The following is a 13,412-nucleotide window of genomic DNA, read 5'->3' on the forward strand; positions in this document are numbered from 1 at the left end:
AGCTACAAACGGTTAAAGATTGTGAAAATCGCACTATTTCACGACTTTCAGCCTAGAACTGTAATACATCTGCAGATTCTTACATCTTTCATGATTTCGATGAAATACGTATATCGTAGATTAATTAAATTAGCCAATGTTCAGTTTTCCAAACAAAATCGAAAATTCGAATTAATACAAACTTTTCTCACCGATACAGCAGTATGATTTCAATGAAATACGTATATCGTAGATTAATTAAATTAGCCAATGTTCAGTTTTCCAAACAAAATCGAAAATTCGAATTAATACAAACTTTTCTCACCGATACAGCAGTTCCCGTCAGATCATCACCAAAATCAGTTCGCCGAGCCTGACTCGTTATTACACCACAACCGGTTAAACCGATAAAAATCCTCGTTTGTAAAGTAGCGTTCCACGGTTGAAAACCGCGACGGTGCTTCTTCGGTTCCGCAATTAGCAGTCGATCGGATTTAATTCTCTCGTTGTTTGTGACACGCGTGTCGCTGGTCCGTCGACGACCGAGTTAATTTCGTTGCCGACCGCGAAAATAGCCGGCTTGCTCTCGCCTGCAAATCAAACGTTCCACGGCGCCCCTTTTCGACGTCGATCGACGCGCGACGTCGCGACTGCTGAAAAAAAGGCGCGCGCGTCCACCACCGCTTGAACGCGTCCTCTCGCAATATCCGCCCTTCTATTAATAAAACTTCGCCAGCACGCGGAAAACCGCGACGCGTTTATTTCGTTCGAAGAGAGAGAGAGAGTGTTGGAAGGGAGGGAACGCGTCGCCGTGGCGCAATCCTGACATATCCACCATCGTTCCCCTATTTTTTCCCCCGCGTTCGCCGTGAAAGCTGTGCAAAATAACGATATCGCCGACAGCTCGCTGGTACTCGTATGAAAACCAATGAAAATTGTGTTATCTACTTTGGCAATCTTTTACGCGCGATGAATCGTATTATCCAGCGAATAGGTAGATAGAGGAGGAGGTCTGAATACGGGCTGGAGCAAGGGTGGCCAGCTACACTACCTTTGGAAGCCACATTTCAGGAAAGAATAATTGAAAGAGCCATTTGTTTATCTTTGATAATAAAAGAAACAACAAGAAACTGAAAAATCAGTTTTGTTAAGTCATTAGGATTAATACGTTTCCAGACAAATTCTCCGGTCTTTCGCAGCGGTCATAAACTTGGGAGGCCATCGAACATTTTGCTTTCACTTTGAATTTCCACGTTTTTTCTGTGGCCATTCTGCACATCTGCTTGCCATACTTTAGCTTTCTAGCCCTTTGATTTCTATTTGATCATGCTTCATTAGCGTCGAAGCGCTACCCAGATTTGTTACTTGCCGCGGCCATTGTTCGAGACACGCGGAGTTTCCGCGCGCGTCACTCAAGGGTGCACGGGCACTTGAGAGTGACCGTTGACTTGGGGGCGTCACCTTAGCTAGTTTTCGGTACCTAATGATTGCGAATCGCGTTAGATTCAACCACCTCCCTTGTCGAGTTCGAAAATGTAGTTGACCAACCCGCGTGTCTCACTCCCGCTGAAGGCTCGTGTCTGAGGTGTCTTGGAAATTGTTTGAGCCCTCGTTCGACAGAATTCATCTGACAACCGTACGAGTAGTTCTTCAGAAAATAGTCATTGTTAACACTATGCCGTCCGCGCGCGTAATCCGGATTCTTTTGTTTGGCGCCGGCAGGACTGGTTCAGATTTTTCGCCTGTCGCCGGGGGTTTTTCGAGATTTTCGGGGGAAAAAAAAAAGAAAAATTTCTTGTAAAAACATAAAACTTGCTAATATGATCGTATTGCAACCTGCAACTTATTGTTACTTGGACAGAAAGCAAGCGATACTGGCGTCTGTGCGATAGCTTCCCATAAGACACCAACCTGGTGTCACCGGCATTTGTCCGATAATTTTCGTAGGGCACCAATGTGGTGCCACCGGACGGCATAGTGTTAATGGTTATTTGTCCTTCTAAACACAGAGGTGGTCCTTCGACAAATGAACATAGTTTTAGTCGGCACACCACGTGCAAATACGACAAAGCTCGAAAGTTAATTTGTAACTACCACGGGCAAGATCAAACAAGTTCAATTTTTTAAAGTTTACCCACAGATCTTCCCTCCCCACGGTCAGCCATATTTCACACATACATTGTATTTGCATAAGAACTCGCGAGCCGCGCTATGGCCACCCCTGGGCTAGAATGTAAATCAGGCATGGGCCGGACTCCGAGTCAAGGGCCGGGCAAATTATTAAATAAAATATAATTAATATCAAATGAATTGAAACAAGTTGCTACTTCATATTTCACTGTTTTCTCCCACCGTGAATCAGACAAACTTCGCTGAAATAGATTAGGACCGGGGGTAGCCCATATGTGGTGTAAATACTTTAAGGGATGGCGCTCGCGGTGGAAAGATAGTCAGGATAAATGGAATACAGTAGACTCCCGCAGAAGAAGTCGATAACGATGAAGAAACAGTGTAATGCTCAACTAAAGCAGATTTCCTTTAGCGCGTTGTATGAAAATAGTAGTCTTTGCCGCGTTACACGGGAGTTTACTGTAATGTTTAAAAACTATGTTGCCCATCCTCGTTCTTTACCTCGTGTTCGTACTTTACAACAATCTTTCTAAAGTCTGCCTTATTCTTGAAACGCGTCCTTATGCATGCGTGGCGGCCCATGCAGCGCGCACGGCGCCACATTGTAAACACCATCGAGACTGCGAGACGCACGCAACGGACGTGTCTTTCGCCGCTGTCGATGTCGCGGCGGGCCGATAAGGGATGGCTGTCCTCGGAAAGCGGGGAGACACTTGAGATCCGTTCCGAGGGCAGCCAGGGTCCCGACCGACGACGCGAAGGCATTCAACCGCCGAAAGTCGCACGAGCGACATCAGACGTCTCGTCTGGGTTTTCCTAAATAAAAGATTTCAAGCGCGAGTACGAGTACGTTTATTCTCCCGTCACCCACATATGTATCTGTTTCGACGTCCCTCTCTTGTCTCCGGGAAATCCTGGCGAGGCTTTGGCGGTTTCTTTCCCGACTTTTGGGGGTAGAATCGAAATTTCATTTGGAAAGATCAATCATCGAAATAATTTGCATTATTTCTTCTCTATTTTATTTATTTTACGTCGCATCAACGACTAAAATTGGGTTTTCAGCGCCTCAGGCTAAGGAATTTATTTTTATCTATCTCGCTTTTCATTTCGATTATATTACGAGTGGCCCATATTTAGACCTCCTCTATCATTTAAAAAAAGTGAAGTTTCGCTCTGTTTGTATCTTCGAGTTTCACAAAATCCACGAGAATCCGCGAGATCGAGAAGAAAAATTGCAAATTCCGTGCACGAAAGGTTGGAGCGTGTTTCGCGTTTCCACGCGAATCGCCTAATCGACTGCGGCGTATCATCTACTAAACGGCTCGATTCCGTGAGAACGGCGTTGTTGCGAGATCAATTGAATAACGACACGCTTGTTCCAAGTGAGATTGCTTAGGCGCACCGTTCCGCTCCGCGATTTAACGCCAATAAAACGACTTCCAGCAACGCGAACCTTGGTCACCTTCTCTCTACCTTCGACGAAATACGTACAGACACGCGTATACACGCGGACAGACAAAGATCTCCTCTCTTCTCGCCGAAGGAAGGAAGAATTTTCGGGGGTGGCCCTACTCTTACGAGGGAAGAATAGCGTGACAAAGAGGATAACGAGATTCCTCCCGACCATTCGATGACGACTCGACTGTTTTAAACGGAGCTGGAAAACCAGTTAAGGGCGAACAAACGGAGTTACGGGAGCCGCTGGTCCTCGATCAACGATCGCGCTGATCCGGCTTAATCCGCGACTTAGTTAACACCGTGGAAAAGCTGTGGCACATCCTCAGAGACACCCGGGCTAAAGCTTCTTCTTCTTCTCCCCTCTTTACGTATCCTACAGCTGCCCATTCCAAGTCCTCCACATCCACCAATACATTTCACATCCCCTCAGGGTTTACACTTCGATTTCTTTTAGCGGTAACGACGATCGTTTTCGGGGGTGGAATTGGGTTAAGGGTGTTTCTACAGAGGCGGTGCTGGATTTTAATTTACTTTGTCCTCGAGGTGAGCCTGTAAGGTGAAGCCTACATCTGTTATTCCGGGGATTTGGTGGTTGCGATGTGACTTTTGACGGTGGAAGTCGAAAATTGGGTACGCGTTGCGACGAGTGTTTGTAGATGCTCGGTGACTATGTCGGGAAGTATTGTAAATAGCTGGCGAAATATTTTCTTGGAGATTTGTTGGTTGTAATGTGACTTTCGACGGTGGAATTAGAAAATTGGGTCCTCGAGGAGACAAGTGTTTGCTGACAAGTATTATAATAGCTGGCGAAAGGAGATGTTTTTTAGAGGGAAGGTGTTAACCTCTTGACGTGTCAAAAATTGTCAATTTTATTTTTTTTTATTATCTTCTAGGCGTGTAAAAATAGGTTTGCCATTTATTTGTAACGCTGCGACTTCAAGTTTTGCAATAGAATAGAAAGGACAGCGAGGTACAGAAAATGAAAAAAAATAATGTTTGGAAATTGCAAAAGTAAGACACGAGCATTAGCGTTAAGGGATTTAACCCCTTGAACTGAAATGACGAGTCCAGAAACTTTTGATAGTTGAAGCTTTTCATATGAGAAGTATATGAGCCGTTCATTGCACAAATCGATTAACTCCAATAACTCCTTAAATTTAAGTGTCAAAGCACTTGGTATAGTCGTAACTTTTTATATTTATAATAATTTCTCGGTGCACAAATCGATTAACACCACTTTTTGAAAAATCTTAAATTTAAGTGTCAAAGCACTTGGTATAGTCGTAATTTTTTATATTTATAATAATTTCTCGACTTCTCATTTTATGGAGTTAATCGATTTGTGCACTGAACGGCTCATATGTAAGTCGTAGCGAGTCTTTTGCTTCGATACATTTGTTTGCATGCTTCTAGTAACAGTTTCAATGTAATTTGTATAAATCTATGCAGCCAGTATCGCGTGAAGTAAATGCACGACACGACATACTGATGAAGTGCAATAGCGGTTACTTTACCAGTGATATCCGTCTATAGAAGTCATATATTTTTTCGTAGGTGTTGAATCTTACACATTCACGTGAGCTCGCCTCGGTCTAATAACAAACACTCGTGTAAATGTATGAAACAAATATTATTTTTACTAATACCAAATTATTTGAGCAACAAAACCGTAAACTCCTCTTAAAACTAAGAAAATGAAATTGTCTGCCTGAGCAGTGCTGCCTGAAAATAAATTGCAGCTCAAGGGGTTAATGGCTTGAATGGCTACGTTTAAATTTCGATGCTAATGATGTGTTAAGAACTGTGCATTTCTTCGAGCGACAGTATTTTTGCAAGCATTGTTCAGCGTGTGAATTTGGCATGTATGAAATTTGCGATCGTTTCCGAGATTACAATGATTCCTCTAATTCCCTGCTGACATAAAATATATAAGTTACTATTAAATGGCGACTGACTAAATTAAACGAAGGCGTCAAAAATTAACTATTAACCCTTTGCGATCGGTGCCGCCATAGTGGCGGCATTTCAGTTTTGTTCTAGAAATCGATGTCGCCGCTATGGCGGCATGATCTTTGTTTTGTCAAGTATCGTACTTTGGAAAATTACAAAAATTAAAACGTTTTATTTTTATGCACTATAACTAGTATGTATTAAACGAAATGTATCAGTTTCAAAATATTCTGTTTTTCAATATCCTTATACATAAAAAGAAAAATGTAAATTTGCTCCGACTAGCTGGTAGTCCCATCAGAGAAATGTGCCGATCGCAAAGGGTTAATATTTATAACCCCGAAGGATACTGGAAAAACGAGAAAAAAGGAGAAAAGTGAAGATGAGTTAGATAGCTGTGTTTATGGCAGCACAGCTATACTTCGTTTACGACGGTGAAAATTTACCTCGTCTATTAACCTGCTCTGTCGCGTTACCGTATTTTGCAACATTCTACCAATTGAATTTCCCTCAATTTCCTTTGTACCTGCCAAAAGTGAATCTCTACCTGCGCAATTCTGCACTCGTTCGTTCGACCAACTTCTCCAAGTAGGTTTACACGAGAGAAGCGAAGAAGAAGGTTAGAGAACAATGCGAGCTCTCTCTCTCCCACGGATAACTTCCACGGGGTTTATTATTTCTGGCGATAACCGGCGAAGAAGACGCGAATACTTTAATCGAGGCAGGATCCTGGGCCCCGAAAGGTCAGAGGTTAATTCGATAATTTCGATTAATTTTACGAGAAGAAGCTTATCCCAGAGAGCTAACGACCATCTGCTCTCCATCTCTTCTCTCTCTCTCTCTCTTCTACATCCACGTTTCCCCACCGGCGGGAAAATTGAATTTAAGGAATTACACGCCGCGTCGTTTCCATCGAACGACGCGGAGTTTCGATGAATCCTATTATAGGACTGTCTCACCAACGATTCCACTTATAATTAACCGATTCCCTATCCGATCATCGCGACTTAACGCTGTCGATCCGTTCAAACCACTTCAACTAATTCCCCGAGAAACAACTACGTTGCCGACGTGTATTTACTTCGATCAAAGACTCCCAGGCTTTCAGCTTTGTACAGTGGTTGTGGTACTATCGATAAGTATTCGAGCAAACGATTATAAGTACCTCGGATGTTAGACACGATTCCGTGGAAGACCGAGCAATCAACCGTGGATTGGCGTTCTTCGAGCTGTAGCAGCGTATATATGTACAGTTACTCTAGCTGATTGTTTGGTCGTAAAATAGGACAAAACTAAGGGAACCCTGTAGCCGGCTTTATGGCTTCACAAGTGGTTACGTCGCAGGCAACTATTTTGCTTCCAACGGAGAATAGTGTCCCTTTTCGCGTTGCCCGCGACACTCGGTCACTAGGACTCGAGAGGCCATAAATCCTGGTGTCTCCAAGAGTTCAAGGGACAAGTGGGCCTCGATATTTTCGCGACTAGGCCCACTTTACGCGAGAAAGTCCCGACTTCGCGGAGACTCCACAGGATTCCCAAACATTCCTTCGGTCGTTCTGCATCCCTTCCCTGAAACAGCGCGTGTAGAGCGTAACGGGAAAGAGGTGTCGATGCATCGAAGAAAGACTGATTGGTGGAGAATAGTTTTGGAAATCATCAATCAGGGTGATTCGGCGAGGAACGCGGCTTTCGTAGAGACGGACCACGAAAGCTTGCGGCTAGTACGAGTTGAAGTCTCATCAGGAGACACCGTATCGAGTTCTCATCAATGAGAAAACCTGTAACCAGTCCGGCGTAGCCGTATCAATAAACCAAGAGTACCAAGGTGAATCGACGTTAATTTTGTTGAAACCCTTTCCCACGTGAAGAAGCCGTCGGGAGAAGTTTGCAGCTAAACAGGACACATTGTATATTTATGAAACTGGCACTATGGGAAAGTAACGTCAATTTTTGACCGTACTAAGATAAACAGTTTCAAATGGCTCGCACGTCACCGTTCACGATAAATTCATTTTATCAGAGTAGTGTTCTATGTTTATAAAACACTTGATACTCGTTTAACCTTAGATCGAACAGTTCTAGCAGTTAGACATGCAGCACGACATTCTGTTTTCGATCAATCGTGTTACATAAATTTAAAAAGGTGTAAACGGAACTACTTCTGTGAAAAATATTTGTGATGTTTTTGGAACAAATGTAGCGAGCGCTAACGGTGGTTTATCATATTTCACGATCGAAATTTTGAACCGTAAACTCATTTGAAAACTTAAACATGACCTTTACAGGACTTTTCAAGATTATTGCAAGGTCAAACAAATACCATAACAATATGCAGCCCTCGATACCCTACAACTTTCGTCTGAAATATTTTATTGTATCGTTCGTAATTTTCGAGACATTTCACTGGTCTGAGATAAACCGGACATACTGTAGGTATATGCTTAATATCCAACTATGCACCATTCTTTTTAATTTGTAAATTATTCTAGAGTGTGGGTGTTAACAAGTTTGTCAAATAGCAATGTTTCTGCATCTCAGACAGTCCTGCTTGGCCGTGAGCATACCGCCCACCCTGGAAGTTCCAGGTTGGCAGGGTGGTGGTGTGACTTCGTAACCCGAGAGCTCGGCGTTATCGGAATTGGACAAGGCCGTGAGCCGTTTGCCTGATAACGCACGAGCCTCTCGTGCTGTTGCATATCGTCGCTCGCTTCACGGAGAAAAAACACCGTCCCCACGACTTGCTGTTTTTATCATCCGAGTGGAATCTAAGATTCGTCGAATTTCGCGGTTAATTAACACCGTGCTCTCTTCAGAGTCAATAGCGCGATATTATTAAACGATAAGGGACTGAAGTACGCTTCTCGAAACTTCTCGACGACTTCATTCGTTGTGTGTAAAACATCGCTGAACAATAAATAATGTAAAATGACGAGTGGAAATGTTAGGTTAAGTTTAGGGAATATACTTTTGAAAATTTCTAGGCGAATTAATTCGACGCGTAGAAAAATTCGTTGAAAGATAAGTAATTGAAAAATGGAGAGGGAAGAAATTAGGTTAGGTTGGGAAATTTTTAGGAGACTTAGTTCGTCGCGTAAACAAAATTCACTGAAAGTAAGTGGAGAATGACAAGTGAAAGGATTAGGTTGGGAAATATGCTTATGGAATTTTTGGGCGACTTAATTTGAAAGATAAATAATTGACGAATGACGAGCGATAAATTAGGTTAGGTTAGGAATTTTCTAGGTACTTAATTCGTCGCGTAAAAAAGTTTACCGAAAGATAAATAATAGACAAACGACGAGCGAAGAATTTAAGTTAGGTTAGGAAATTTCTAAAAAAAATTCACTGAAAATAATTGAAAAATAGCAAGTGAAAGAGTTATATTAAGGAATATACTTTTAGAATTTTCAAGCGACTAAATGTAAAAGATAAATAAATAACAAATGACGAGCAAAGATTAGGTTAGGTTAGGAAATTTCTAGGTACTTAATTCGTCGCGTAAAAAAGTTTACCGAAAGACAAATAATAGACAAACGACGAGCGAAGAATTAAAGTTAGGTTAGGAAATTTCTAAAAAAAATTCACTGAAAATAATTGAAAAATAGCAAGTGAAAGAGTTATATTAAGGAATATACTTTTAGAATTTTCAAGCGACTAAATGTAAAAGATAAATAAATAACAAATGACGAGCAAAGATTAGGTTAGGTTAGGAATTTTCTAGGTACTTAATTCGTCGCGTAAAAAAGTTTACCGAAAGATAATTGAAAAATGACAAGTGAAAGAGTTAAACTCGGGAAATACGTAACAAATGACGAGCAAAGATTAGGTTAGGTTAGGAAATTTCTAGGTACTTACTTCGTCGCGTAAAAAAGTTTACCGAAAGATAATTGAAAAATGACAAGTGAAAGAGTTAAACTCGGGAAATACACTTTTGGAAATTTCCAAGCGATTTAATACGCTGAAAATAACTGAAAAATGACAAGCGAAGAGGTTAACGGTTCCACGGATGGAAGTATCAATCTGCCCGGTATTCGTAGAATAATTAACCACCGAGGGTGATAATACCAAGCTTCGATACACCTGTTTAAGTCTTGAGCCTGTTCGTCCAGGAAACAATTACGGCGGATGATACACGTCCTACTGCTGTATCGCGTGCACCCTTAAAACGAAGCGTCGAAGCGGCGTGTTAATTCGAACGAGCCAACGCGTTCGCCTCTTCCTGATTGCCATCGACCTTTACGAAACGCTTCACCGAATCGATCGCTTCGATCTTGATTACCCTGGGGACACCCGACGATTCCTGACGAACCCTTAACGCACCAATTGCCGCGTGAAATTCCCCAACATTCCCTGACAAATTCTTTGTTTTATCACCGGTCGAAAATTCTCTTCTCGATAGCTAAATCTGACGTGTGAAACACGTTTAAATTAACACGAGTACATTATATATACGCACACATGTATATGTATATGCTCCATGGAGAATTCGAGATAACGAGAACCGGCAAACGACGTAGAATCGCGTTAGCAGCCGAGTCGAATCTCGTTTACGCAACACCGAGTCCCGATCGCTGCGAAAAAGTCACGTCGGTCGACGATACGACCCAGTTTTCCGTCGACGAACCCTGCCAGGGTTATTAGGGGCAGTTACCGTGGTCGAAAACCCGCGACGAGGCGAAGAGAGAGAAGGGGTTCGAAGGCGGGAACGTGTCTTGCCTACGATTTTCGGGGCTCGTTAATTTTCTTTCTCGAGCCGATAGCGTAACGATGAACGCGCCGATTTCGCCAAATTCTACGACCTGATCTAGAAAGATGGTAAAAGCTAATGTAATTCTAGAACGATACGACGTCCGGCTACCTCTGAAAGAGCGAGTAGACGTCGTTCGTCGTATGTATAGTCGGTGGAAGGGATATAGCGTGGTAGTAAAATCAGACGGGCGGGAGAGAATATGAAACCTGATCGCGGACAGATCGGTTTGAGTGAAATAAGGAATTTGAGCTTCGGTCGGAGCTGTGTGACGTCAATATGGCACCGTTCTTCCATTATTACAGTATATTTAGCAAATTTCATGTAAGCTACGGTATGAAAATAGAGGAGAAGGTAAGTGATAAAAGGAGAAAAAAAGTGGATATATTTGTCAGATGTCTATACTGATTTTGTTATGGTCGCTGCTTGGCTGCTAGTAGTATCGACTGTTCGAAGATTCGCATAATTTTGGATCTGGAGAGCTTCTTTGGAAGGATAAATCAGTTTTTGCTTAAAAAGGTATAGTTGATGGAAACGATACAGTGGGATCGTAAATTAAAGCATTAAGATTTCTTTATTTTTAATTACAGAAATTATTAAGTCGCTTTTGTTCAAGTATACTTACAGTGCCTTTTGTTGAAACAAAGAAATAACTAGATGTGCCAATTTATTTTCCATTAAAGATTCTAATTCTGACGTTCGTTATATGTATAGTCTTATCTAAATATACCAGAAGGGACAAAATTCTGGTTGTTCCAGTGTTAAGCAACGTCACCGATTGATATAGCTACACCGAAGGTCTTCCACCATTTGTAAAATATAATTTAAAATTTCTGTTTACTATCTTTCATTTAAGCTAAACGATAGTAAGCCTCTATCTCCTCCTCTTCAATAATAATTCTCGTATTGATAAAAATTATCCTACATCTGTCAGCAATTAAAGCAAACTTTTTTAAATACACTACAATGGAAGAACCAATTCCGAGCAGAACGGGGCTCAAGCTCTTTATCTCCCTCGAATTGCTGTTTTAGCCCCCGGATTACGTATACTTTGACGCTCGACTGATTTTACGACCTCGCTACATCGCTTCCACCGACTATACACTAACAACCGATGACCTAACCGAATAAATTCCTCAATAACTCCTCCATTTTGCAACGTTTTTCTTTCCAAAAATTAGAGAACAAACCTGAAACCTACACTCACATCCTCCAAAAAAATTGAAACCTTTCCTCTAATAATTACCCGCCAAAAAAATTCCCAAACTTCACCTTATTTTCAGGATGGCGCTCCTCCTTAACGTCGCGATTTACGACCGCAATATAGCTTCTCCACAAAACACACCCTCGTATCGATCTTATTCCCCGCTAATATCCCGATGAAAATTTCACGATACCCTTCTCTATTTTCTCCGACGTTCCGCGAATTACGAAATAAAGATGATCACCTCGAATGCAATCGTTAGAAGATAAGAATCTCCGGTGGCAAAGATGCAAGAGTTACGAAGTCCTCGCTGTATGCAAATTCAGTTAGGTTCGATAATATACGCTCCTGATTAACCATTCACGAGATTACCGCGCGGGCATGTAGTACCGACTAAAGTAGTCAGCGATTTCATCTCGGAATGTGGTAACAGTTGACTCCCGACCCGCCACGTTCCGTCATGTGTTTACCGACAATGTTTACGACAGCGTATCGTAAATACACGGATCGTACTTGCGTACCAGACGAAACAACAAGCTTTTTTTAACTACGAAGGCAATCGTTCGATCTAAAAACAGCAGCATCGAGTGTATCGTTTTGGTATCGTGCATACGTAAACCGAGGAAACAGAAGTTCCGTTTGAAAAGGTACAATGATCCGAATCGTGAAAGACACGCGAGACCACCGAGCGGAAGTTTCCAGGCGGGGCGAGAAAACGGCGACACAGCTTCCTGTCGACACGTGGGAAACTTTCGAGAATCCTCCGCGAGATTTCGACGCATTTTTTCCCAGAGTCTCGACGTTGTAACAACTATTATCGTTTATTCTCCGTGTAAACCGGTCTCTTTTTCTTTACCTTCGCGCGGGTCGGAAAGGCGGCAGAAAACGAGGCGTGTTAAAAAGCTCGGAGGAAAAGAGAGAAGGAAGAACAGAGGTGTACGTGGCGTATGGAAAGCTCCGATTGGAGGAAGAATTTAATTGAGGCGCGCCGATACGAGGGAAGCACGCATAATTAATCTCGTCTTTGACGGATTAATTCTCGTTCAAGCTGCTCCTAATATCGCGCGCCATCTATGCCGCGTGTTGTCGAGTGGAGAAGTCTCGTTCCGTGGCTCGTTAAAAGTGTCGCGATAAAAATATTGTTAGAAATCTTTACTACCATCGATCAACGTTTCACAAATGATTAACTTACTCTCCACGTTCTGTTTGAAAATTCACTCGTTCGGACAAATCGACAGTTTTTTTTTTTTTAAATGGAATAAATTTACGAGATAATTGAATCGAAACTGTTACCGGCCACTGTGTGTAGTAAACGATGATCGATCGATCGTTGAAAAGAAATGATAGGAGTGAAATGTGGTGGAATACTTACGCGGATAGCCTGTTGGCGTTGTGCCTCTCGCGCTCTGAAACAGAGAGAAAAAGGAAGGGTAATTAGCATCTGGTAAGTTAATTAGCGTTCGATTATCGGCGTCCAAGGACGAGGATCGAGGCGGTGGCGACCAAGCCAGATCCTATCGTCCAAGTCTGACATAATGACATCGTTACGTTGAGATTCGTTCGTTTGTGTATATCGTCTGTGGTGGAGAACGCGATAAAACCGACGCTGATAAGCGACGCGCGAAAATGGAAAAAATAATCACCTGCGCGATAAATCGATCGTCTACCCTGTCCTTGATTTAGCGTTGATACGCGCGACCGTTTCACGCGAGGTTTCTTCCAATTACTTCCAAGTGGAGAACGTTAGTCCCTTTTGTTTCTTAAATATCAACATTCTTTCGGGGATTTTTTATTTCGCGCATTTTTTACCCGTCAATCTTTATCCGAATTTTTTGTTTAGAGATTTTAAGAAAAATAAGAGACCGAGCTTGAATTTTCGTAGAATCGGAAATCCTTTGGCAAAAATGTTGCTGCGACGAAGCTTCGGTTTGCTGGATTAGAGTC

At 42.3% G+C, this 13,412-nt stretch overlaps 1 protein-coding gene across 1 annotated transcript in view; it reads right to left on the minus strand.

Annotated features, from left to right (window-relative positions):
- LOC108571951 (AF4/FMR2 family member 4) overlaps window positions 1–13,412 on the minus strand; it is a 102,543-nt gene that overhangs the window by 26,915 nt on the left and 62,216 nt on the right. The window contains exon 5 of the mRNA XM_017934148.1: window positions 12,841–12,874. Coding sequence (XP_017789637.1) covers window positions 12,841–12,874 — 34 coding nt within the window. The remainder of the gene's footprint in view (window positions 1–12,840; window positions 12,875–13,412) is intronic.

Source organism: Habropoda laboriosa, unplaced genomic scaffold (genome assembly GCF_001263275.1).
Source record: "Habropoda laboriosa isolate 0110345459 unplaced genomic scaffold, ASM126327v1 scaffold10, whole genome shotgun sequence".
NCBI lineage: Eukaryota > Metazoa > Arthropoda > Insecta > Hymenoptera > Apidae > Habropoda > Habropoda laboriosa.